This window comes from Bombina bombina, chromosome 3 (genome assembly GCF_027579735.1).
Source record: "Bombina bombina isolate aBomBom1 chromosome 3, aBomBom1.pri, whole genome shotgun sequence".
Classification (NCBI taxonomy): Eukaryota; Metazoa; Chordata; class Amphibia; order Anura; family Bombinatoridae; genus Bombina; species Bombina bombina.
In genome coordinates this window covers 146,507,091-146,530,561 of record NC_069501.1, presented here as the reverse complement: position 1 = coordinate 146,530,561, position 23,471 = coordinate 146,507,091, and the positions used below count along the sequence as shown (strand labels likewise).

At 41.2% G+C, this 23,471-nt stretch overlaps 1 protein-coding gene across 1 annotated transcript in view; it reads right to left on the bottom strand.

Moving 5' to 3' along the window:
• TMPRSS15 (transmembrane serine protease 15) overlaps positions 1-23,471 on the bottom strand; it is an 839,864-nt gene that overhangs the window by 771,906 nt on the left and 44,487 nt on the right. The window contains exons 4-5 of the mRNA XM_053705190.1: positions 5,688-5,839; positions 3,500-4,171 (exon numbers count right to left, since the gene is read on the bottom strand). Coding sequence (XP_053561165.1) covers positions 3,500-4,171; positions 5,688-5,839 — 824 coding nt within the window. The remainder of the gene's footprint in view (positions 1-3,499; positions 4,172-5,687; positions 5,840-23,471) is intronic.

Here is a 23,471-nt window from a genome sequence, read left to right as displayed (position 1 = left end):
ATGGGTGATTACAGCCACCTGTGCACCCCTTCTTTGTTCTCAGTTTGTTTGACTCTGTGAGCTCGCATGATGGTGTGCCTGTGTTAGGGACTCAGGCTATGGATAGGACCTTGACGTGGTGCCTGAGCTTTCCCATTTGGCCAGATGCGGTGACTAACCTTTCCAGTTGTGATTTTATCTTAGCTGTGAGCTAGCTGGTGAGTGCTGGGTGTTTCTATGTGTTGTATTACTTTTTATTTGTAATCTCCCTTGGTTCTTGCACCCATTCCGGACTGGGGTTAACTGCCTGTGGCTCTGGTGACATCACAGCTTTTTTGGAGTGCTATTTAGCACCCAGGGCTGGATGTTGCTGAATCACAGGAAGTGTACCTGATCTGGTCTTGGAGTGCAGTTCCCTTCCATGTTTTGTATTTTCTATGGGTGATTACAGCCACCTGTGCACCCCTTCTTTGTTCTCAGTTTGTTTGGCTCTGTGAGCTCGCATGATGGTGTGCCTGTGTTAGGGACTCAGGCTATGGAAAGGACCTTGACGTGGTGCCTGAGCTTTCCCATTTGGCCAGATGCGGTGACTAACCTTTCCAGTTGTGATTTTATCTTAGCTGTGAGCTAGCTGGTGAGTGCTGGGTGTTTCTATGTGTTGTATTACTTTTTATTTGTAATCTCCCTTGGTTCTTGCACCCATTCCGGACTGGGGTTAACTGCCTGTGGCTCTGGTGACATCACAGCTTTTTTGGAGTGCTATTTAGCACCCAGGGCTGGATGTTGCTGAATCACAGGATGTGTACCTGATCCGGTCTTGGAGTGCAGTTCCCTTCCATGTTTTGTATTTTCTATGGGTGATTACAGCCACCTGTGCACCCCTTCTTTGTTCTCAGTTTGTTTGACTCTGTGAGCTCGCATGATGGTGTGCCTGTGTTAGGGACTCAGGCTATGGAAAGGATCTTGACGTGGTGCCTGAGCTTTCCCATTTGGCCAGATGCGGTGACTAACCTTTTCAGTTGTGATTTTATCTTAGCTGTGAGCTAGCTGGTGAGTGCTGGGTGTTTCTATGTGTTGTATTACTTTTTATTTGTAATCTCCCTTGGTTCTTGCACCCATTCCGGACTGGGGTTAACTGCCTGTGGCTCTGGTGACATCACAGCTTTTTTGGAGTGCTATTTAGCACCCAGGGCTGGATGTTGCTGAATCACAGGATGTGTACCTGATCCGGTCTTGGAGTGCAGTTCCCTTCCATGTTTTGTATTTTCTATGGGTGATTACAGCCACCTGTGCACCCCTTCTTTGTTCTCAGTTTGTTTGGCTCTGTGAGCTCGCATGATGGTGTGCCTGTGTTAGGGACTCAGGCTATGGAAAGGACCTTGACGTGGTGCCTGAGCTTTCCCATTTGGCCAGATGCGGTGACTAACCTTTCCAGTTGTGATTTTATCTTAGCTGTGAGATAGCTGGTAAGTGCTGGGTGTTTCTATGTGTTGTATTACTTTTTATTTGTAATCTCCCTTGGTTCTTGCACCCATTCTGGACTGGGGTTAACTGCCTGTGGCTCTGGTGACATCACAGCTTTTTTGGAGTGCTATTTAGCACCCAGGGCTGGATGTTGCTGAATCACAGGATGTGTACCTGATCCGGTCTTGGAGTGCAGTTCCCTTCCATGTTTTGTATTTTCTATGGGTGATTACAGCCACCTGTGCACCCCTTCTTTGTTCTCAGTTTGTTTGGCTCTGTGAGCTCGCATGATGGTGTGCCTGTGTTAGGGACTCAGGCTATGGAAAGGACCTTGATGTGGTGCCTGAGCTTTCCCATTTGGCCAGATGCAGTGATTAACCTTTCCAGTTGTGATTTTATCTTAGCTGTGAGCTAGCTGGTGAGTGCTGGGTGTTTCTATGTGTTGTATTACTTTTTAATTTTTATTTATAACCAATGAAAGGCACAGTGTTACAAAATATATTCCATCATCCACCTCGCAGGGCGGTGTTTGAGACAAAGAGTACATTACAGTCTATATCAACATTACAGCATGTAAATTTGCGTATTCTCTGATGAATCTTTAAATATTGGAGAAATGAGTACTTGTACCACATCATTGGTGTTTTTAATATTATTTAACTAAACAAAAACTGCTAATACACATATCACACACACAAACCAATCAACTAACCAAAATATAACAAGCAACCAGTCTCATCCACAAGTCAGTCTAAAGTTCCGGTATTTGTCCACAGGGTAATATTAGTAACAGATTCTCTTAAAGCAAGGGGAATCACAATAAGATGCTGGGTGGCTTACCATATACCTAGACTATATGTTTACAACCTGAGTAACGAGTCTGCTCAGAAGTAATAGTGTTCCCAACCCTGATACAAGAAACAGTTAGGCTCATGTGATAGCCTCATTCAAACATGCGCACAAGATAAAATATGAATAGTGCAAGAGCAGGAAAGTTAGAATATGATATGTTTCCCTTATTCACTCCGTTGAGCAGGGGGGTTATGCACATTAATGTAAGCCTTATGAGTTAAAATGGTTTGTAAGGGCAAACTTATATATATCAACCAAGCTTAAACCAGCTGCAGTGATGCAGAAGGGTTACATTACTTATAGTTGGATATGATATAAGGGCTCTCAATTATATAGGCGATGTAAGAGAACATTTAAAGCTGAGGTCAATGCAACTGGTGTATTTATAGGAGTTTAAGGTGTCCTATGGAGCCCACCTACACTTGCCAGTCAATTTTAATCCAAATAAAATTTTGCAGACATTACTCATCATTGATTAAAATAATAGGACACTTAACTATATAGCTGCTGTAAGGAAACTCTCTGGGGGGTTACAGAGCATGGTCTGACCCCACCATCAAAGGGCTGCTCTAGCTTTTTGAACTTCTGGCCACAATACTTTTTTGGTAAATAGGATCGGGCTCTGGCAAATAAATACTATACTGGGATACTGAAGGAAACAACATATACTTATAGCGTGGATCAAACAGGCTGCATAAGGGACAAAAAAAAAAAAAAAAAAAAAACAAAAAAAAAAAAAAACAAAAAAAAAAAAAAAAGAAAACAAAAATCAAACTGCACACAGAGCTCTTCTGTTCAAACAGGGGGATGGGAAAGAGAAAGTACAAGCTCAGACACAGGAAATGTAGAAATACTATAAGAAAATAAGCAGAGTGATATATAAATGGTCAACAGGGCCATAGTTGAGAACCGCTATAAAACGTTAGCAATGTGCTGCGGCAGGATTGCAGGCTGATTTCCAAACAGGTATTAGAACATGAGTCCACAGCGTGTAAAGTCAAATTTAGCCAGTCAGATGTTGCCATGTTGTTCCAACTCATTATTTATTTACAGAGGAGTTAGCCCTGGGTGCTACAATTTAATCTTGAGCGACCCTCTTCTGCTGAACCCCATCGTGTGAGCAAAAAATAAAAGAGCAGAAGTCAACCAATACCCGTAGCTAAGAGAATCCTATATTGTCTCTCCCATTTTGCAGATCTCTTACCCATGGTGTTAGGCACATTATCTCTCAGGCAGATACTTAGGTATGTAGCGATCTTGATTTTTAGTCCGTGTTTGTAGCCCTCATGCCTGACCTCATATGCAGTGGTGGGGGTAAGCGAAGCGGCACTGGGCTCAACAGGAGTAGCGGCAGAGTATGCAGGGTTATAGGCGGCCTCTTTTCCAAAGCCTGAGCCAAGATCTGCGGCTGGAGCCGAGGTGGTCGTCCAACAAGCCATACGGGAGAGCGGTAAGCTGTGCTCCAGGCAATTAGCTGGTTCTTTGGCGCTAGTCTCCCAGATCGCCTGTATGTCAGGTTCTGAGGGCGCAATCCACCGTGCGCGGGGCAAGGGAGGTGGCAGCAGGCTCTCCTCTGGTCCGGATCTTAGTTCCAAGATGGGCTCCACTGGATATATAGCTGGAAGGACTGTTCCACTCACCGGTAGGTGTGGGGCTCTGAAGCTGTCATGAACCTCCATGAAGGAGTCGGCTCTTGTGATGGGCACAATGGCTAGCTTCTCCTGTGGACCAGGTTGGTTCTCATTCGATAGTAATGTGCATAGGTCAGTACAGGCATGCACGAGTCTCTCTAGCCTTGGCAAAAATATGATTTGTAGTTCCGCTAAGATGTAAGAGCCAGCAGAGCCTTCTTTGACGCTGGAGGTCTCCATTGTAACTAGACAAGAACTTTATTAAGAAATGGGAGCTTTGTTAGATGTATGTACAGTGTGGTGGTATTATTCCCGCCACGCAGCCCAACGGCTTTATTCTTTGAAATGACGTTCCGGGGTAGAAGAGTTGTTAATCCTTCTATCTGCTAGGTGTTCCCGGACAGCTTGCCTGTCAAGGGAGATGCAGATGGCGTAGATAGGTAGCAGCAATATTAGAGTTAGGAGTAAATTTCCTCAGAGCTGATGAAGCCTGCAGCCATCTTGTAGGGCCGCCCACCGGAAGTCCTGTTGTATTACTTTTTATTTGTAATCTCCCTTGGTTCTTGCACCCATTCCGGACTGGAGTTAACTGCCTGTGGCTCTGGTGACATCACAGCTTTTTTGGAGTGCTGGATGTTGCTGAATCACAGGATGTGTACCTGATCCGGTCTTGGAGTGCAGTTCCCTTCCATGTTTTATATATATATATATATATATATATATATATATATATATATATATATATATATATATATATATATATATATATATATATATATATACACACACACAAATACATATATACAGTATAATATTTATCTTTTATTTAACTATAACTTAAAGGGACACGAAACCCAACATTTTTTCTTTCATGATTCAGGTAGAGAACACATTTTTAAAGATGTTTCAAATTCACTCCAATTATCAAATTTGCTTTGTTGTCTTATTATTCTTTGTTAAAGTTATATCAAGAAAAGTAGCTTGCACAAGTCTACATGACAGGAAATAGTGCTGCCATCTAGTGCTCTTGTTAATGTATAACATTGTTGCAAAACTGCTGCCATATAGTGTCACAGACACATGCACACTCATGAACTTATGTCCCTGCTTTTCAACAAAGGATAACAAAAAATTTGATAATAGAAGTTAATTAGAAAGTTGTTTAAAATTGTATGCTCTATCTGAATCATGCCATCTTACCCCACTGCCCCCTTCTCTGTTCCTCTCCAATCAACAATTCTGGTTAAAAAAAAATATATATATATATTATGACTATGCAGTGCTTTGGGGTTGTATTTTTTAGTGTGTGCAGGCATGTGTATCTAAAGTGAGTAAAACAAGTAAGCACACATAAGGTCCTATATAGTGTAATTCAATGCTTCAATGTGGTGTTGAAATCTTCACTTAGCAGTTGGTTGCTGCTTCCTTCCATAAAGGCATTTGAATCCCAATAAATATATAGACAACACACAGAAAAGCACCTTTTACAAATATGTGTCATGTATATGCAAAAAATAAGCACATTATTGCAAATGTATATACATATTTTAAACTGTAGTTTATATAGAATTATTTGTAATTTTTGCTGTCTCAGAAAACCCAGGTACATAACCCTTGAAAAAACATATTTTTTACAAACTTCTTCATTGATCAAATATAATATGCTTTATGCAGTATATACAATTCATTTTGTTTTTACTTTAAATATGTTTTATTTATTTGCAATACCTATATATAAAAACATTTAAAAAAAAAACTCACCTGTGATGATTACACTGTTAAGATCTATTAAAAATGTCTTTGTTAGTTCCGACTTATTTCCTTCAATACCAAGGATTAGTTCAGATTGTATATTTTCTGTTGGTATCAGTTGTGTAAAATAAAGAAAGAATTCCACAATGACACTGCCATTTCTAAAATATAATAAAAAGTGAGAACTAATCATCATGTATAAATATTATTGTTAAAATGGCATTTGCTGATTGTAAGCACATACGGACACACACATAAGCAAACACACACATACATAAGACACAATTGTAGCAAATCATAACCGATGGCAAAAAAATCAATATATACACCAATATGTACACAAAACACACTTTATAAGCATAGTATTGAGGTTATGCCCCACCTCCCTCTAGTCATGGGTGCCCTCATATTGAAATCCATCCCTCACTGCACTCAAGTGCTGTGTTTGCTCATGTGCAGAAACTCTCCTTCAAATACCTGCAGTGTAAACTAGGTTCCAAAATGGAGGTTCCCATAATCAGAGGGAGGTGCACAAAATGTAAACATGTAAAAATACATGTTTCTTATAAATGAAGAACAATGCTATTTCAAATATTTCTTAATACACCTTCAGCTTTAGCACACTTGGCTTAGTGCACCTTCTGATTAGTGTGTGAATTGTATATCACACCCTGTAGAAGTCTATGGAGTTAGAGAGCTAGCGCAGCCACACTATCTGACCTCCAGAAGTTAGCACCCCTGATGCTTTTGCTGGAGTAAAAACGTTCTACTTTCAATTTCTAAAATGAGCACAAGAATAAAAATGCTACTAATTTAACGTATGTGCTGTTAGAGTTAATATTTTTTGTGCTCCACTAGTAATCTAGCCCTGTATGTCAGCTATCGCCAAATGTTTAACCATCTGCCAAGTGCTCTGTGTATCACCTCATTTTTTTAAAAATTTCTATCCAAATATTCTCCTCTTTATGATTCGGTGTCCCAAAAATGCATTGGACCTTTCTCTAAATAACAAAAATCCCGAAAACTAGAGTGGGAAACTTTAATCGAATGACCCAGAAATCACATAGAGCTGCTACCACTCCACCATGGCAATTTATCCAGTCTATTAAAAATAACTTATAATATATTATTAAAATAATCACCAATAATAACAACTCCAGTAATAGCATGCAGAGCACAAACATAAATAAGTGCCATGTATAAAAACAGAAAGAGAAGGTAGCACTCCAAGGTAAGGGATAACCTTTTAATAGAGCAATGTTTCGGGGCTCCTGTTCCTTTCTCAAGCTAACAAACAATTTTATACAATGGAATTTATACAAAAACACACACAATGAGTGACCAATCCACAGGCCTCATATGAGCGTGTAATACTGTTACATCATCATGACATCAATATCATATACAGCCCTCCATACTTTAACTCTAGACTGCCTGAATAGGACTTTATCACCCATCAACTTATCACCTACAGTTCCCTACTTTTAAATGGACATATTTAATTTACACCTATTTTTCTATAGACTGATTATTGAATAAGGGGCATAAGATCAAATTCCCTATTTAATCTCTGAGGGACATATTATCTATTTGCAAAATCCATTTAGCCTCTTCATAGAGTAAATCTTTAAGCAATGGAAACCTTTATTAAAGTGGTAGAGTGGAATTTAAGTCTCTTATTAACAAACCACCACATAAGGAGAAACATTAAAATTTAACTAAAACGGATTTACTTGCTTTAAAATCGTTATAGGAGGATAAAAACCTTACTATCAAGCCAGCCAACAAGGGTGGTGCCTTGGTAGTAATGGAAACTGACAAATACAGAACTGAGGTCCTGAGAAAATTAGGTGACACCACAACATATGAAAGATTAGGAAGTGATCCATCAAGACACATTACACGTCACCTAAGGAAAAAGATAGAAAAGGGGCTCCAAAATGGCATAATTAACCAGAAATTAGCTGACTTTCTACTGCCCCAACATCTAGTGACCCCTGTATTTTATGTGGTTCCCAAGATCCATAAGAGTATGGTTGATCCCCCTGGGTGGCCCATTGTAGCAGGGAATAGCTCTGTATTGAGCCCAACAGCACAGTTTTTGGACAGACTATTGTCGCCATTGGTTACCAAGCAGAAGTCCTATGTCAAGGATACTATGGACTTTATCAATAAAACAAAACAATTTTCTAATTTGGATGGAGTTTTGTTGTCCACCTGGAATGTGACATCTTTGTACACTGTCATTCCTCATTATATGGGGATTGACAGTGTACAAAACTCACTATCACATAGTAGACAATACAGTGATGCACAAAGAGATTTCTTAATTGGGTTATTGGAAATGGTTCTGACTAATAGCTTTTTTAGATTTGAAGACAATTTTTTCATCTAAACAAATGGCACAGCAATGGGGTCCAATGTGGCCCCATCATATGCATGTCTGGTGATGAATACAATCGAAAAGAAATTAATTTATGCACACCCATTGTACCAGGAATTATGTGTGGGTGGTTTCACTACATAGATGACTTGCTCATCTTGTGGTGGGGCACCCCTTAAACATTGCTCAGATTAAGAGAAAAGGTAGAGAGACAAGTCCCCTTTTTGAGATTTACTGCAAAAATTAATATTAGAGAGATTGAGTTTCTTGATACAGTAGTGTATAAAATCGAAGGAAAAAGGGGTATGGAGGCAGACTTGAATACCAAACCAACTGACCACAATACTTTATTGCATAGAAAAACTTTTCACCCTCCCAGGGTATTTAAAAGTGTCCCTAAGTCACAGTTGATTTGTGTTAATGGAATAGTCTCTGATCCTAAGATATGTCAGGAAAGATCAGGACAGATGCTTCATAAGTTTGAAAAAAGGAGATATAGAGCACATCCTTGCCCCCTATGGTCTTATGCCGAAGGAACTAAAAAGACAAGATATGCAGTCATTCACAGAGTGGACCCACCAGTTCACCCGGTCCTTGGACTTTTGGTTTGCAGGCTGCCATGTAACTTCCTTGGAAGAGGCTACCCAGCTCATTTTGTTGGAGCATTTCTACAACCAGTTCCTGGTGAAGGTCCAGGACTGGGTCAAAGATAAGGGGCCTACAACAGCCAACCAGGCAGCCATCATGGCGGATCAATGCTTGGCTACCCAGCGCCAGACCATCCCTGAGCCCCGACCAGTGACCCGCTCCGCTCCCACCTCTTCCTGCACTCCAGAACTTACCCGGTACCCCCAGACTCGGCCGGCACCTGTCCGCCCCTCAGGGTCCAGCTCATCCCGGGGGTGTTACGAGTTCGGACGGACGGGCCACATGAGATGAGAGTGCCCAGAGTGGAGTCCAAGGAATCCCCCTCTGCCTCAGTGGCCAAGGGTTCCGGCCAGAGGTTACCGACTAATGCGCTATGGAAGTAAGAATCATGAGCCATCTGCCAAGCCATTCTTGTTGGGAAATTACCTCGGCCACCTTGCTTCAGCCTTTGTGTGGGATAACCCCACAGATGTTTGCCCTGTCACCACCCATCAGCAAGCCAGATGCCAGGCAACGGCGCATGATCTGGTGACACAGGTAAGCCACTCTGCCCTGACTCCTGCCCTGCCCACCGACCAGCTCCCCTGGACGTCTCCCACTGACTTCTCCCAGAAGACATTGAGCAACCCAACCCTAGCTCCTTACCGTGAATGAGAAGGGACTGACCCCAATGGCCCTGGAGGGGAATGTTTTGAGTGGGAAAGGGGGCTCCAGTACAGGATTTATGAGAGGAAAAAGTGGCCGGTGCCCAAACGCCAGCTGGTGGTACCGCAGAAGTATCAGTATGAACTGCTGCAGATAGGGCATGACATTCCCAGACATTCTTTTGGCCAGGGGTTAGAGATGATATTAGGCAGTATTGTAGGACCTGTGACATATGCCAGAGAGTAGGAAAGACAGGGGACTACTCCAAAGCCTTCTGACACCCCCTCCCCATCATTGACAAACCCTTCATCCTGGTCGCCATAGATATTATTGGTCCATTGCCCCATCCCAGCCCTACCAGGAAAACGTATATACTGGCAAAGGTAGATTATGACACTTGGTACCCAGAGGCGATCCCTCTGTCTAATGTCCAGGCAGAGACAGTGGCAGATGCACTGCTCCGGATATTTACCAGGGTAGGTTTTCCCAGGGAAGTGCTCTCCAATCAAGGAACTCAGCTAAATGACACAACCTACCTGGTAGCTAACTTTAACTTCACCATTCAATACAGGCTGGGAAAAAGCAATGGAAACACTGACGGACCTTTGCCAGCAAACTGAATCAGAATAGCTCCCTGGAGAGTCCAAGGCTCGCCCGTGAGTGGATATAGCCAGGTCTGCTGGACTGGAAGGGGGAGCTGTCACATATACCAGGCTGCTAAGGTTAAACCTCCACCCCCCCCTCTACCTAGCCCCCTCATATTTGTCAGCGGATTTGAACTTTTGGGAGCTTTCACGATCTCCAGGACGCTTGGTTCATTTTGGTGTTTTGCACATCCAACCAAAGGAGCTGTTCTCTGTCAGGGAAAACCCTTCTTGGCTAGTCAGGCTCCTGGAACTGCCAGCCAGCCACACCACACTGGATACCCACTTCCCTTTACCCCAGGTCGCTCCAGCTGCCCTTTGCCCCAGAACTCCACTTTTTTGTGGATTGATAGCCCCTAGGGAGGACCAGGGGGTGGGATGATTGCCAGATGGGAGTTCCCTTGGGAACCAGAGGTTTTGGACACCCCCACCTCCATATCTTTCCCAGGCTGCAACTCCGGACCCCAGCGACAGATCATGCTGTGGCATCTGGGGAGCGAGAGCTTTCCAAGGAAACCCTGGAAATGCCGCCACTCCCCCAGGATCACCTCTTTATCACTGGGACTGTATAAGACAATGGACACTATTGGGGGGTGCCAGCCTGTCTGGAGGGGTGAGAATGGCAGGAGATCTGGGTGTATAAAGGTAGTGTGTTTTCCACAATAAAGTTGTTCTTTGTGTTTCACCTGAATGCTAGCCTGTCTAGTTATTTGGATGGGCTCTGCTATAAACACTTTCTCTGCTACATCGCAGCATGTTCCAAGTATGGGAAGGTCCTTTGGCAAAGCTGCCAAGTCAGGGTAGCCGGAGTCTGTCACACCTAGAAATTCTGAAAGAAGGGAAAAAAAAGCCATGGTCCATACCTCAAGAAATAAAGGCTTTCCAAAACATATGATAAAGCTTCCTTGTCACAAGCTTACAAGCTGAATCAAAGTCTCAATCAAAGAATTAAAAACAATCTGTATGTCTAAGGACAAACTGTTCAATTTACAAGCCATCAAACTTAGAGACTTGAGATCCTGGTTGAAAAACAGACCTTGAGACAAAAGGTTTGGTGGTAGACGAAGAGGCCAAGCAGGTAACTGGATCAGATGCATTACAAACCTTGTAAGGCCAAGCTGGAGCAGTCAGAACTACTGATGCTTCCTCTTGCCTGATCTTGGAAATTACTCCAGAAAGAAAAACCAGAGGAGGAAACACATAAGTAAGCTGAAAAGACCAAGTAGCTACTTGAGCTTTAACAATCTCCGCCCGAGTATCCAGGGACCTCACAAAGTACCTGGGAAGTTTGTTATTTAAATGAGAAGCCATCAGATCTAAACCTGGGTAACCCGAAAGATCCACAATCTGTAGAGCTTAATCCCCTGGATGCATAGACTGACGACTGAGAAAATTTGCTTCCTTATTGTTCACTCCTGGAATATGAACAGCAGAAATTAGACAAAAAATGTACTTCTGTCCATGATATAATATTAGACACTTCCCTCATGTCTAGAGAACTGTGTGTTTCCCATTGATGATTGATATAAGCCACTGCTGTGACATTATCTAATTGGAAATGGAGATGAGGCTCCCTTTTCCACTGAGGCCAACTTTGAAGAGCTCTGAAAATAGCATGGAGTTCTAAAAAAATATATTGACAACCTTACCCCATGAGGAGCCCAAACCCCCTGTGCTCTCAGAGACCCCAAGAGAGCTCCCTAATTTGAAAGACTTGCATCTGTAGTAATCACAGTCAAAGTAGGATGAGCAAAAGGAGCCCTGCATAATGTGCTGATGATCCAGTTACCAAGACTGAGACTTACTTTTTCTGTGATCTAAATATGATCCCTGCACAAATGACAAAGCATACAAAGCTAAAGAGGCCTCATGTGAAACCAAGCAAATGGAATAGCATCCGACACAGCAATCATGAGACCTAATACCTCCATACAAAGAGTGACTGAGGGAAAAGACAGAGCCTGAAGGCTTTGACAAGCTGAAACCAGCTTCAGTCTTCTAAGATCTCTAAAAAGATATTCTCATGGAAAATTAATCTATTTGTACCCCCAGAAAAAGTAACCTTTGTCTGATGAGCCAACAAACTTTTTGGAAAATTGATCTTTCAAACATGCTGTTGAAGAAACAACAGTGTGTGGGTGTGAGAGTCTGCTAAATGTAAAGATGAAGATAGAGCAATACCCTGAGTTCTGATCACCAATAGAAGGGTACCCAGAACCTTTGGGAAGATTATTGGAGCTGTAGCTAGACCAAATGGTAGAACAACAAACTAAAAAATCCTATCCAGAAATTGATCAGAGAAATCCTTTCCCTTGGAATACTCATCAGAAACATTAACAGAAGTTTAAAACTATAGTAGAAGTAAAATGTAGAACTGACCTTTTATGCTTACTGTAAGGCGGCATAACAACATTTCAGAAACCGTTGAACAGATGAAGTCCTTTACACTAGATGCAAAGTAAGTTGAACGTCCCTGTAAAGAACAAAAGAACAAACAGAAGGAGCAATACTACTCTTAGAAGGAACAGCAGCAACATATTGGTCTGAATGCATAAAACCATTAAGGCATGTGCTGCTGAAAGAGAAAAGAAAAAACTTAACCCCTCCAAAAGTAGCTCTTAAAAAACTTACTAGGCCAGTCTTGCTAATGCAAAACAAAAATGTAGAGGGAGACAAACAAACTCCACATACAATGACTGGATGACGTGCTAACAGCTAGGAAGCGTGCGCAAAATCCAATGGCAAATAAAGAAAAAAGTGTACCAAACCCTGACATGCTTAAAACAGAGGATATATGTGCACTAACCTGAACCGAAAGAAAAAGAATAACTGCGGAACAAAACGACATTTGCAAATTAGATGGTTTGTATACACTAACCTGACGCACATAGACCCAAAGGCTGACACGTGGGAAAAAATGTTTGTGTACGCCAAAACCTAATGAGAGCCTAAAATTTTGAATATTACTTCAATATAAAGGGGAATAACATAAAGTAAAAATTCTGTCCAAGAGATATATATCTTAGAAAAAAATAAATAAAAAAATATATATATATATATATATATATATATATATATATACACATTACCCAAAAGGCTTACAGAGTGCCAATTAAATACAAATATTACTTGCCAACAGACACTCATCTACTGGAAGAAACAGTAGAAATCCAAACCATTGGTGAAACATATCAGCAGAGGATTTAGAATAGGAGTATACTGAAGACCCAGCAGTATTAAGCAAAGGAAGGCTTGTGACTAATATCCCATGATATGGAAAATAAGACACTTCCCATACTCCAAATACATCTCTCTGGTATACACGGCACTCTGCGGAGAAATGGGCCTCAATTCAGTCTGAGAACCCCTCTCACTTAAGAATCACATGCACATCTTAATTTTTCACCTTCCTGTGTCTACTCCTTTTTCTTGAAATTGTAATTCAAATTTGTTGCTTTTTGAGCATGGTAAATACAAAATCTCAGTTTAATTTCTTCTTATTATTAGAAAATGAGAAAAAAAATGTTAGCTAAATGTAGAAAATGGAAATGCAATTTAATTCAGTCTGAATAAATTCAATGGTAATGTGAAATAGAAAAGAACATTACATTTCTAAAGCAGCTTTTAATTTAGAGAAGTGAACACAATTACTAATGTTTGTTAAATCCTGCAGTGCCTATGCCCACTTAGAATAAATTGTTTATTACATTTTTACATTTACTGACTTTTTTAGTCCATTAGCCCTCCACTGCGTCATTTATTGTAATTTATTATGTTGAAGTTTAGGATCAAAGCAAATTCTTTTTTTTTTGTTTTTTTAATTGAACTAAATTCATATTTGTCTTGATTTGGGGAAAATTTAATCAAATATACTTGGAAGAATAATCTTATTTTTTTTTTTTACAGTATATAAACATTGCAATTCAAAATTGATTCTTGTCAAGCTTTGACCTATCATCCCATGATAAATAGTAGAAAGCATTTTCTAAAATGCTTTGTAATTAATTTCTAAATTATTTTGTGACTGTACTTATTACTTGTTTTAAGTAAACGTGATTTATGCTAGAATGATTACCGCAACCTCAAAACTCTGGTTAACTGTTTTGCAAAACAAAAATATGTCATAAAACACATCAAACATACATTTCAAGGTACACTCACAATAACACCATCTAATAAAAATTAATTAAAAAAAATGCAGACAAAAGCTATAAAGGCTCAAAGATATGAGGTCTCAGGTGTTAGTGAAAAAAAGCAAGCAAAGGGCAAGAATCACCCTTCTTAAAAATAATCGCATTTTGTTGCATTGCAGCCTGAAATAAAGACATACACAGTTTTTGTTTATCCAGTTGTAATTACTCAGTGCAACTTATAACATCCAAGTGAAAGATAGAACACCAACATGTCAGACAAAGATATAGACAATTCAAAAACAGAATCACTGAGATGGAAAAAGGATCACCCCCTTGTGTCAGTATTTTGTTGAACCACCCTTTGCTTTAATCACAGCCTTTAGTCTGTTGGCATATGTCGCTACTAACTTTGCACATCTAGACTGTGCAATATTTGCCCACTCTTCATTGCAGAATGCTCCAGTTCCGTTACATTTGATGGTGACCGTTTGTCGACTGCAGTCTTTAAGTCATGCCAGAGATATTCAATGGGGTTTAAGTCTGGGCTCTGACTAGGCCATGAAAGGACATTCACCTTTTTCTCCTTCAACCACTGTGTGGTCATATTTGCTGTGTGATTTGGGTCATTGTCATGTTGGAATGTAAACCTTCTTCCCATTGACAAATTCCTGGCAGAGGGCAGCAGATTTTCCTCAAAAATTTGACGGTATTTTGCCCCATCCATTATTCCTTCTATCCTCAAAAGGGCTTCAGTGCCTGCTGCAGAGAAACACCCCCATAATAGGATATTACCACCTCCATGCTTTACTGTAGGTATGGTGTTTTTTGGATGGTGAGCTGTATTGGATTTCCTCCAGACATATTGTTTAATGTTAAGGCCAAATAATTAAATTTTAGTCTCATGTGACCCATAACACCTTTTTCCATGTGGCCTCAGAATCTCCTAGGTGTGTTATGGTAAAGCTGAGTCATTACTGCATGTGGCCTTTCTTGAGGAGTGGCTTTTTTTCTTGCAACCCTCCCATACAAGCCACATTTGTGGAGAATTTGTGATATTGTTGTCACATGCACACAATGATCATTCTTTGTCATATTTTCCTTCAACTGCTTCAGTGTTGCTTCTCTGACCAGTTTCCTCCTGCTTTTTTCATCCAGTTTGGAGCAATGTCCAGATCCAGTGAGGGTCTGGATTGTACCAAATACCTTCCACTTCTTAATAATAGACTTCACTGTGTTTCTAGGCACTAATAAAGCCTTTGATATTTTCTTGTATCCATCTCCTGACTTGTGCCTGTCCACAGTATTATCCCGGAGACCTTTTGACAGTGCCTTGCCACCCATCGTTGATTGTTTGCTTCAGTTGCACTGCCAGGGACTGAGATGCCATAGGAAAGCTCTTTTCATGCTAAGCTAATCAATATGCCCACAGCTGATATCAGTTGAAGATCAAATGTTTTTGTGTGTTGAGTTGAGAAGGTGATTAACTACACCTGATTGAGTTTATAAGTAATTTTAGGAGGGGTTGATCCTTTTTCCAACTCAGTGATTCTGTTTTTGAATTGTCTTTATTTTTGCCTGACATGTTGGTGTTATATCTTTCACTTGGATGTTATAAATCACACTGAGAAATTACAACTGGATAAAAAAAACTGTGTCTGTCTTTATTTCATGCTGCAAAGCAACAAAAATGTGATTATTTTCCAGGGGGGTGATTATTTTCAATATATATATATATATATATATATATATATATATATATATATATATATATATATTCACTTTTAAGCCCCACTGCTCAGTTTTTGGATAAAGTGCTGGCACCTCTTGTCACAAAAGGAAAATCATATGTAAGGGATACTGTACAATTTATAGAAAAGATTACAGAGTTACATTATATGGATGAGGGAGTTATACTGGCCACTTAGGATGTGAATTCTCTCTACATGGTTATAACCCACATTGTGGGGGTGGACTGTGTAAGAGAGGCTTTGTTGAAAAGCAATCTGTATAATGAGGCACAGCTTGAATGGTTAGTTCAGCTACTCCATTTGGTTTTGACTAATAACTTTTTTCTATTCGAAAATCAATTTTTTATGCAAAAAAATAGGCACAGCGATGGTGTCCAATGTGGCCCCATCCTATGCCTGTTTGGAAATGGATGCCATCGAAGAGAGGCATGTGTACACAAATCCACGTTTCAGTCAATACTGTGATACTGTGAGGGGTGGTTCTGCAACATTAATGACTTGTTCATCGTGTGGCGCTGTCCCCCGGAGTAACTATCAGAGTTTAAATCAAATATTGAAAATGCTGTTTCTTTTTTGAAATTCAGTAGTAAGTATGATCAAAATATAGTGGAATTTTTGGACACTATGGTCCTCAAACAGGATGGCAGGTTGATAACTGATTTGTTTGTTAAATCTACAGACAGGAACACCCTGTTACATAAAAGTAGTTTTCACCCGCCCCAATTTTTTCAGAGCGTGCCTAAGTCACAGCTGCTTAGAGTTGATAGGATAGTGTCAGACCCAAACACTAAGGAATTTAGATCCAGGGACATGAAGGAAAAATTTGTCAGCAGAGGTTATAGTACACAGAAAGCTAAGAATTCGTTTTAAAAACCCAATCAGAAGTAGGATAATAAATCCAACCAGATTAAATTTTGTGAGTTCATATAATACCATGAACAAAAAAGTGTTAAATATAATTTAAAAAAATTGGTTTATGTTAAAGGAAGCCTGTCCAGAGATTAAGGAGTTTCAGGAGTGTCCTAGAGCCTCGTATCGCAAAGGCATTACTATAGGTAAGAAGTTGGTACGTGCATGTCTACTGCTAAAACATCTAATATTCAAAGTAAATTTCTTCTGTTAAGTGTGATCAGTCCACGGGTCATCATTACTTCTGGGATATTACTCCTCCCCAACAGGAAGTGCAAGAGGATTCACCCAGCAGAGCTGCATATAGCTCCTCCCCTCTACGTCACTCCCAGTCATTCTCTTGCACCCAACGACTAGATAGGATGTGTGAGAGGACTATGGTGATTATACTTAGTTTTATATCTTCAATCAAAAGTTTGTTATTTTAAAATAGCACCGGAGTGTGTTATTACCTCTCTGGCAGAGTTTGAAGAAGAATCTACCAGAGTTTTGCTATGATTTTAGCCGGAGTAGTTAAGATCATATTGCTGTTCTCGGCCATCTGAGGAGTGAGGTAAACTTCAGATCAGGGGACAGCGGGCAGATGAATCTGCATAGAGGTATGTAGCAGTTTTTATTTTCTGACAATGGAATTGATGAGAAAATCCTGCCATACCGATATAATGTCATGTATGTATACTTTACACTTCAGTATTCTGGGGAATGGTACTTCACTAGAATTACACTGTAAGAAATACATAAAGCTGTTTAATAACTAGAGATTATGTTTAACGTTTTTGCTGGAATGTAAAATCGTTTTCATTTGCTGAGGTACTGAGTGAATAAATGTTTGGGCACTATTTTTCCACTTGGCAGTTGCTTAATCTGTTTTCTGACAGTTTCTGTTCTCCCTCACTGCTGTGTGTGAGGGTGAGGGGCCGTTTTTTGGCGCTTTTACTATGCATCAAATATTTCAGTCAGAAACTCATTGTATTCCCTGCATGATCCGGTTCATCTCTACAGAGCTCAGGGGTCTTCAAAACTTATTTTGAGGGAGGTAATTTCTCTCAGCAGAGCTGTGAGAATTATAGTTTGACTGAGATAAAAAACGTTTATTCTGTAATTTGTTTCCTGCTTTCAGAATTTGTTATCTTTGCTAATGGGATTAAACCTTTGCTAAAGTTGTGTTGTTTACAAGGATTGAGGCTATAACTGTTTAAATTTATTAATTTTCAACTGTCATAGATCTTCTGTGCTTCTTAAAGGCACAGTACGTTTTTAATATTATTCTAATTGAATTGTATTTCCAAGTTGCAAGTTTATTTGCTAGTGTGTTAAACATGTCTGATTCAGAGGATGATAGCTGTGTCATTTGTTGCAATGCCAAAGTGGAGCCCAATAGAAATTTATGTACTAACTGTATTGATGCTACTTTAAATAAAAGTCAATCTGTACAAATTGAACAAATTTCACCAAACAACGAGGGGAGAGTTATGCCGACTAACTCGCCTCACGTGTCAGTACCTACATCTCCCGCTCAGAGGGAGGTGCGTGATATTGTAGCGCCGAGTACATCTGGGCGGCCATTACAAATCACATTACAGGATATGGCTACTGTTATGACTGAGGTTTTGGCTAAATTACCAGAACTAAGAGGTAAGCGTGATCACTCTGGGGTGAGAACAGAGTGCGCTGATAATATTAGGGCCATGTCAGACACTGCGTCACAGGTGGCAGAACATGAGGACGGAGAACTTCATTCTGTGGGTGACGGTTCTGATCCAAACAGACTGGATTCAGATATTTCAAATTTTAAATTTAAACTGGAAAACCTCCGTGTATTACTAGGGGAGGTGTTAGCGGCTCTGAATGATTGTAACACAGTTGCAATACCAGAGAAAATGTGTAGGTTGGATAAATATTTTGCGGTACCGACGAGTACTGAGGTTTTTCCTATACCTAAGAGACTTACTGAAATTGTTACTAAGGAGTGGGAAAGACCCGGTGTGCCGTTCTCACCCCCTCCGATATTTAGAAAAATGTTTCCAATAGACGCCACCTCAAGGGACTTATGGCAAACGGTCCCTAAGGTGGAGGGAGCAGTTTCTACCTTAGCTAAGCGTACCACTATCCCGGTGGAGGATAGCTGTGCTTTTTCAGATCCAATGGATAAAAAGTTAGAGGGTTACCTTAAGAAAATGTTTGTTCAACAAGGTTTTATATTGCAACCCCTTGCATGCATTGCGCCGATCACGGCTGCAGCGGCATTCTGGATTGAGTCTCTGGAAGAGAACATTGGTTCAGCTACTCTGGACGACATTACGGACAGGCTTAGAGTCCTTAAACTAGCTAATTCATTCATTTCGGAGGCCGTAGTACATCTTACTAAACTTACGGCGAAGAATTCAGGATTCGCCATTCAGGCACGCAGGGTGCTGTGGCTAAAATCCTGGTCAGCTGATGTTACTTCTAAGTCTAAATTGCTTAATATACCTTTCAAAGGGCAGACCTTATTCGGGCCCGGGTTGAAAGAGATTATCGCTGACATTACAGGAGGTAAAGGCCATGCCCTGCCTCAGGACAAAGCCAAAGCCAAGACTAGACAGTCTAATTTTCGTTCCTTTCGTAATTTCAAAGCAGGAGCAGCATCAACTTCCTCTGCACCAAAACAGGAAGGAGCTGTTGCTCGCTACAGACAAGGCTGGAAACCTAACCAGTCCTGGAACAAGGGCAAGCAGACTAGGAAACCTGCTGCTGCCCCTAAAACAGCATGAATTGAGGGCCCCCGATCCGGGATCGGATCTAGTGGGGGGCAGACTTTCTCTCTTCGCCCAGGCTTGGGCAAGAGATGTTCAGGATCCCTGGGCGCTAGAGATAATATCTCAGGGATACCTTCTGGACTTCAAATACTCTCCTCCAAGAGAGAGATTTCATCTGTCAAGATTGTCAACAATCCAGACAAAGAAAGAGGCGTTTCTACGCTGCGTACAAGAGCTCTTGTTAATGGGAGTAATCCATCCAGTTCCACGATCGGAACAGGGACAGGGGTTTTACTCAAATCTGTTTGTGGTTCCCAAAAAAGAGGGAACTTTCAGACCAATCCTGGACTTAAAGATCCTAAACAAATTCCTAAGAGTTCCATCGTTCAAGATGGAGACTATTCGGACAATTTTACCTATGATCCAAGAGGGTCAGTACATGACCACTGTAGATTTAAAAGATGCTTACCTTCACATACCGATTCACAAAGATCATTATCGGTACCTAAGGTTTGCCTTCCTAGACAGGCATTACCAGTTTGTGGCTCTTCCATTCGGATTGGCTACAGCTCCAAGAATCTTCACAAAGGTTCTGGGTGCTCTTCTGGCGGTACTAAGACCGCGGGGAATCTCGGTAGCTCCATACCTAGATGACATTCTGATACAAGCTTCAAGCTTTCAAACTGCCAAGTCTCATACAGAGTTAGTGCTGGCATTTCTAAGGTCACATGGATGGAAGGTGAACGAAAAGAAAAGTTCACTCGTTCCACTCACAAGAGTTCCCTTCCTGGGGACTCTTATAGATTCTGTAGAAATGAAGATTTACCTGACAGAGGACAGGCTAACAAGACTTCAAAGTGCTTGCCGCACCCTTCATTCCATTCAACACCCGTCAGTGGCTCAATGCATGGAGGTAATCGGCTTAATGGTAGCGGCAATGGACATAGTACCCTTTGCACGCTTACACCTCAGACCACTGCAACTGTGCATGCTAAGTCAGTGGAATGGGGATTACTCAGACTTATCCCCTTCTCTGAATCTGGATCAAGAGACCAGAAATTCTCTTCTATGGTGGCTTTCTCGGCCACATCTGTCCAGGGGGATGCCATTCAGCAGACCAGACTGGACAATTGTAACAACAGACGCCAGCCTTCTAGGTTGGGGTGCCGTCTGGAATTCTCTGAAGGCTCAGGGACAATGGAGTCAGGAGGAGAGTCTCCTGCCAATAAACATTCTGGAATTGAGAGCAGTTCTCAATGCCCTCCTGGCTTGGCCCCAGTTGACAACTCGGGGGTTCATCAGGTTTCAGTCGGACAACATCACGACTGTAGCTTACATCAACCATCAGGGAGGGACAAGAAGCTCCCTAGCTATGATGGAAGTATCAAAGATAATGCGCTGGGCAGAGTCTCACTCTTGCCACCTGTCAGCAATCCACATCCCGGGAGTGGAGAACTGGGAGGCGGATTTCTTAAGTCGTCAGACTTTTCATCCGGGGGAGTGGGAACTTCATCCGGAGGTCTTTGCCCAAATACTTCGACGTTGGGGCAAACCAGAGATAGATCTCATGGTGTCTCGACAGAACGCCAAGCTTCCTCGTTACGGGTCCAGATCCAGGGATCCAGGAGCAGTCCTGATAGATGCTCTGACAGCACCTTGGGACTTCAGGATGGCTTACGTGTTTCCACCCTTCCCGTTGCTTCCTCGATTGATTGCCAGAATCAAACAAGAGAGAGCATCAGTGATTCTAATAGCACCTGCGTGGCCACGCAGGACTTGGTATGCAGACCTGGTGGACATGTCATCCTGTCCACCTTGGTCTCTACCTCTGAAACAGGACCTTCTGATACAGGGTCCCTTCAAACATCAAAATCTAACTTCTCTGAAGCTGACTGCTTGGAAATTGAACGCTTGATTTTATCAAGACGTGGATTTTCTGAGTCAGTTATTGATACTTTAATACAGGCTAGGAAACCTGTTACCAGAAAGATTTACCATAAGATATGGCGTAAATACCTATATTGGTGTGAATCCAAAGGTTACTCTTGGAGTAAGGTTAGGATTCCTAGGATATTGTCTTTTCTACAAGAAGGTTTAGAAAAGGGTTTATCTGCTAGTTCATTAAAGGGACAGATCTCAGCTCTGTCCATTCTGTTACACAAACGTCTGTCAGAAGTTCCTGACGTCCAGGCTTTTTGTCAGGCTTTGGCCAGAATTAAGCCTGTGTTTAAAACTGTTGCTCCACCATGGAGTTTAAACCTTGTTCTTAATGTTTTACAGGGCGTTCCGTTTGAACCCCTTCATTCCATTGATATAAAGTTGTTATCTTGGAAAGTTCTATTTTTAATGGCTATTTCCTCGGCTCGAAGAGTCTCTGAATTATCAGCCTTACATTGTGATTCTCCTTATTTGATTTTTCATTCGGATAAGGTAGTCCTGCGTACTAAACCTGGGTTCTTACCTAAGGTAGTTACTAACAGGAATATCAATCAAGAGATTGTTGTTCCTTCTTTATGCCCAAATCCTTCTTCAAAGAAGGAACGTCTACTGCACAACCTGGATGTAGTCCGTGCTCTAAAATTTTACTTACAGGCAACTAAGGAATTTCGACAAACGTCTTCTCTGTTTGTCATTTACTCTGGGCAGAGGAGAGGTCAAAAAGCTTCCGCTACCTCTCTTTCTTTTTGGCTTCGTAGCATAATTCGTTTAGCTTATGAGACTGCTGGACAGCAGCCTCCTGAAAGAATTACAGCTCATTCTACTAGAGCTGTGGCTTCCACTTGGGCCTTCAAGAATGAGGCCTCTGTTGAACAGATTTGCAAGGCTGCAACTTGGTCTTCGCTTCATACTTTTTCCAAATTTTACAAATTTGACACTTTTGCTTCATCGGAGGCTATTTTTGGGAGAAAGGTTCTTCAGGCAGTGGTTCCTTCTGTATAAAGAGCCTGCCTATCCCTCCCGTCATCCGTGTACTTTTGCTTTGGTATTGGTATCCCAGAAGTAATGATGACCCGTGGACTGATCACACTTAACAGAAGAAAACATAATTTATGCTTACCTGATAAATTCCTTTCTTCTGTAGTGTGATCAGTCCACGGCCCGCCCTGTTTTTAAGGCATGTAAATATTTTTTAATTTATACTCCAGTCACCACTTCACCCTTGGCTTTTCCTTTCTCGTTGGTCCTTGGTCGAATGACTGGGAGTGACGTAGAGGGGAGGAGCTATATGCAGCTCTGCTGGGTGAATCCTCTTGCACTTCCTGTTGGGGAGGAGTAATATCCCAGAAGTAATGATGACCCGTGGACTGATCACACTACAGAAGAAAGGAATTTATCAGGTAAGCATAAATTATGTTTTTTTGGAACCCCTAAGCATGGTACTTTTCCATGCTTGGGGTGTGCCCAATGTAACAACATCATTAAGGGTGGTGTCATTCACCATCCATACACTGGGAAACAATATAACATTTAGGGTTTTTATACCTGCAGCTCGGCTTATGTTGTTTATGCGTTAAAGTGTCCGTGTGTGCTTCTGTACATAAGCGAAACGACGCAAAAGATAAGAGATTGCATTTGCCAATAAAAGTCGAGAATACTTAATGATAAAATGTCATACCTCCCTGTACCAGCACATGTTGCAGAAATAGGACATCAGGCAAACCAGTTAAGATATATGATCATTGATAGTGCCCCTAAAAAACCAAGAGACGGCGATAGAGAAAGGGACCTCCTTGAAAGAAAAGCTAAATGGATTTGGCACCCCAAGGGGCTTAATAGGGAGTTTGACCTCCTTCCTTTAATCTAAATTTGCATTGGTATATGTTCTCAGTTAGTATCCACATGTACAAGTTGATATTTAACTTCTATTGGATATATATGTCAACTAATTGTGGTGGTTGTTTTGCTGCATTTGTTTTTATTCAGGTAGTCTGAAACACCCATAAT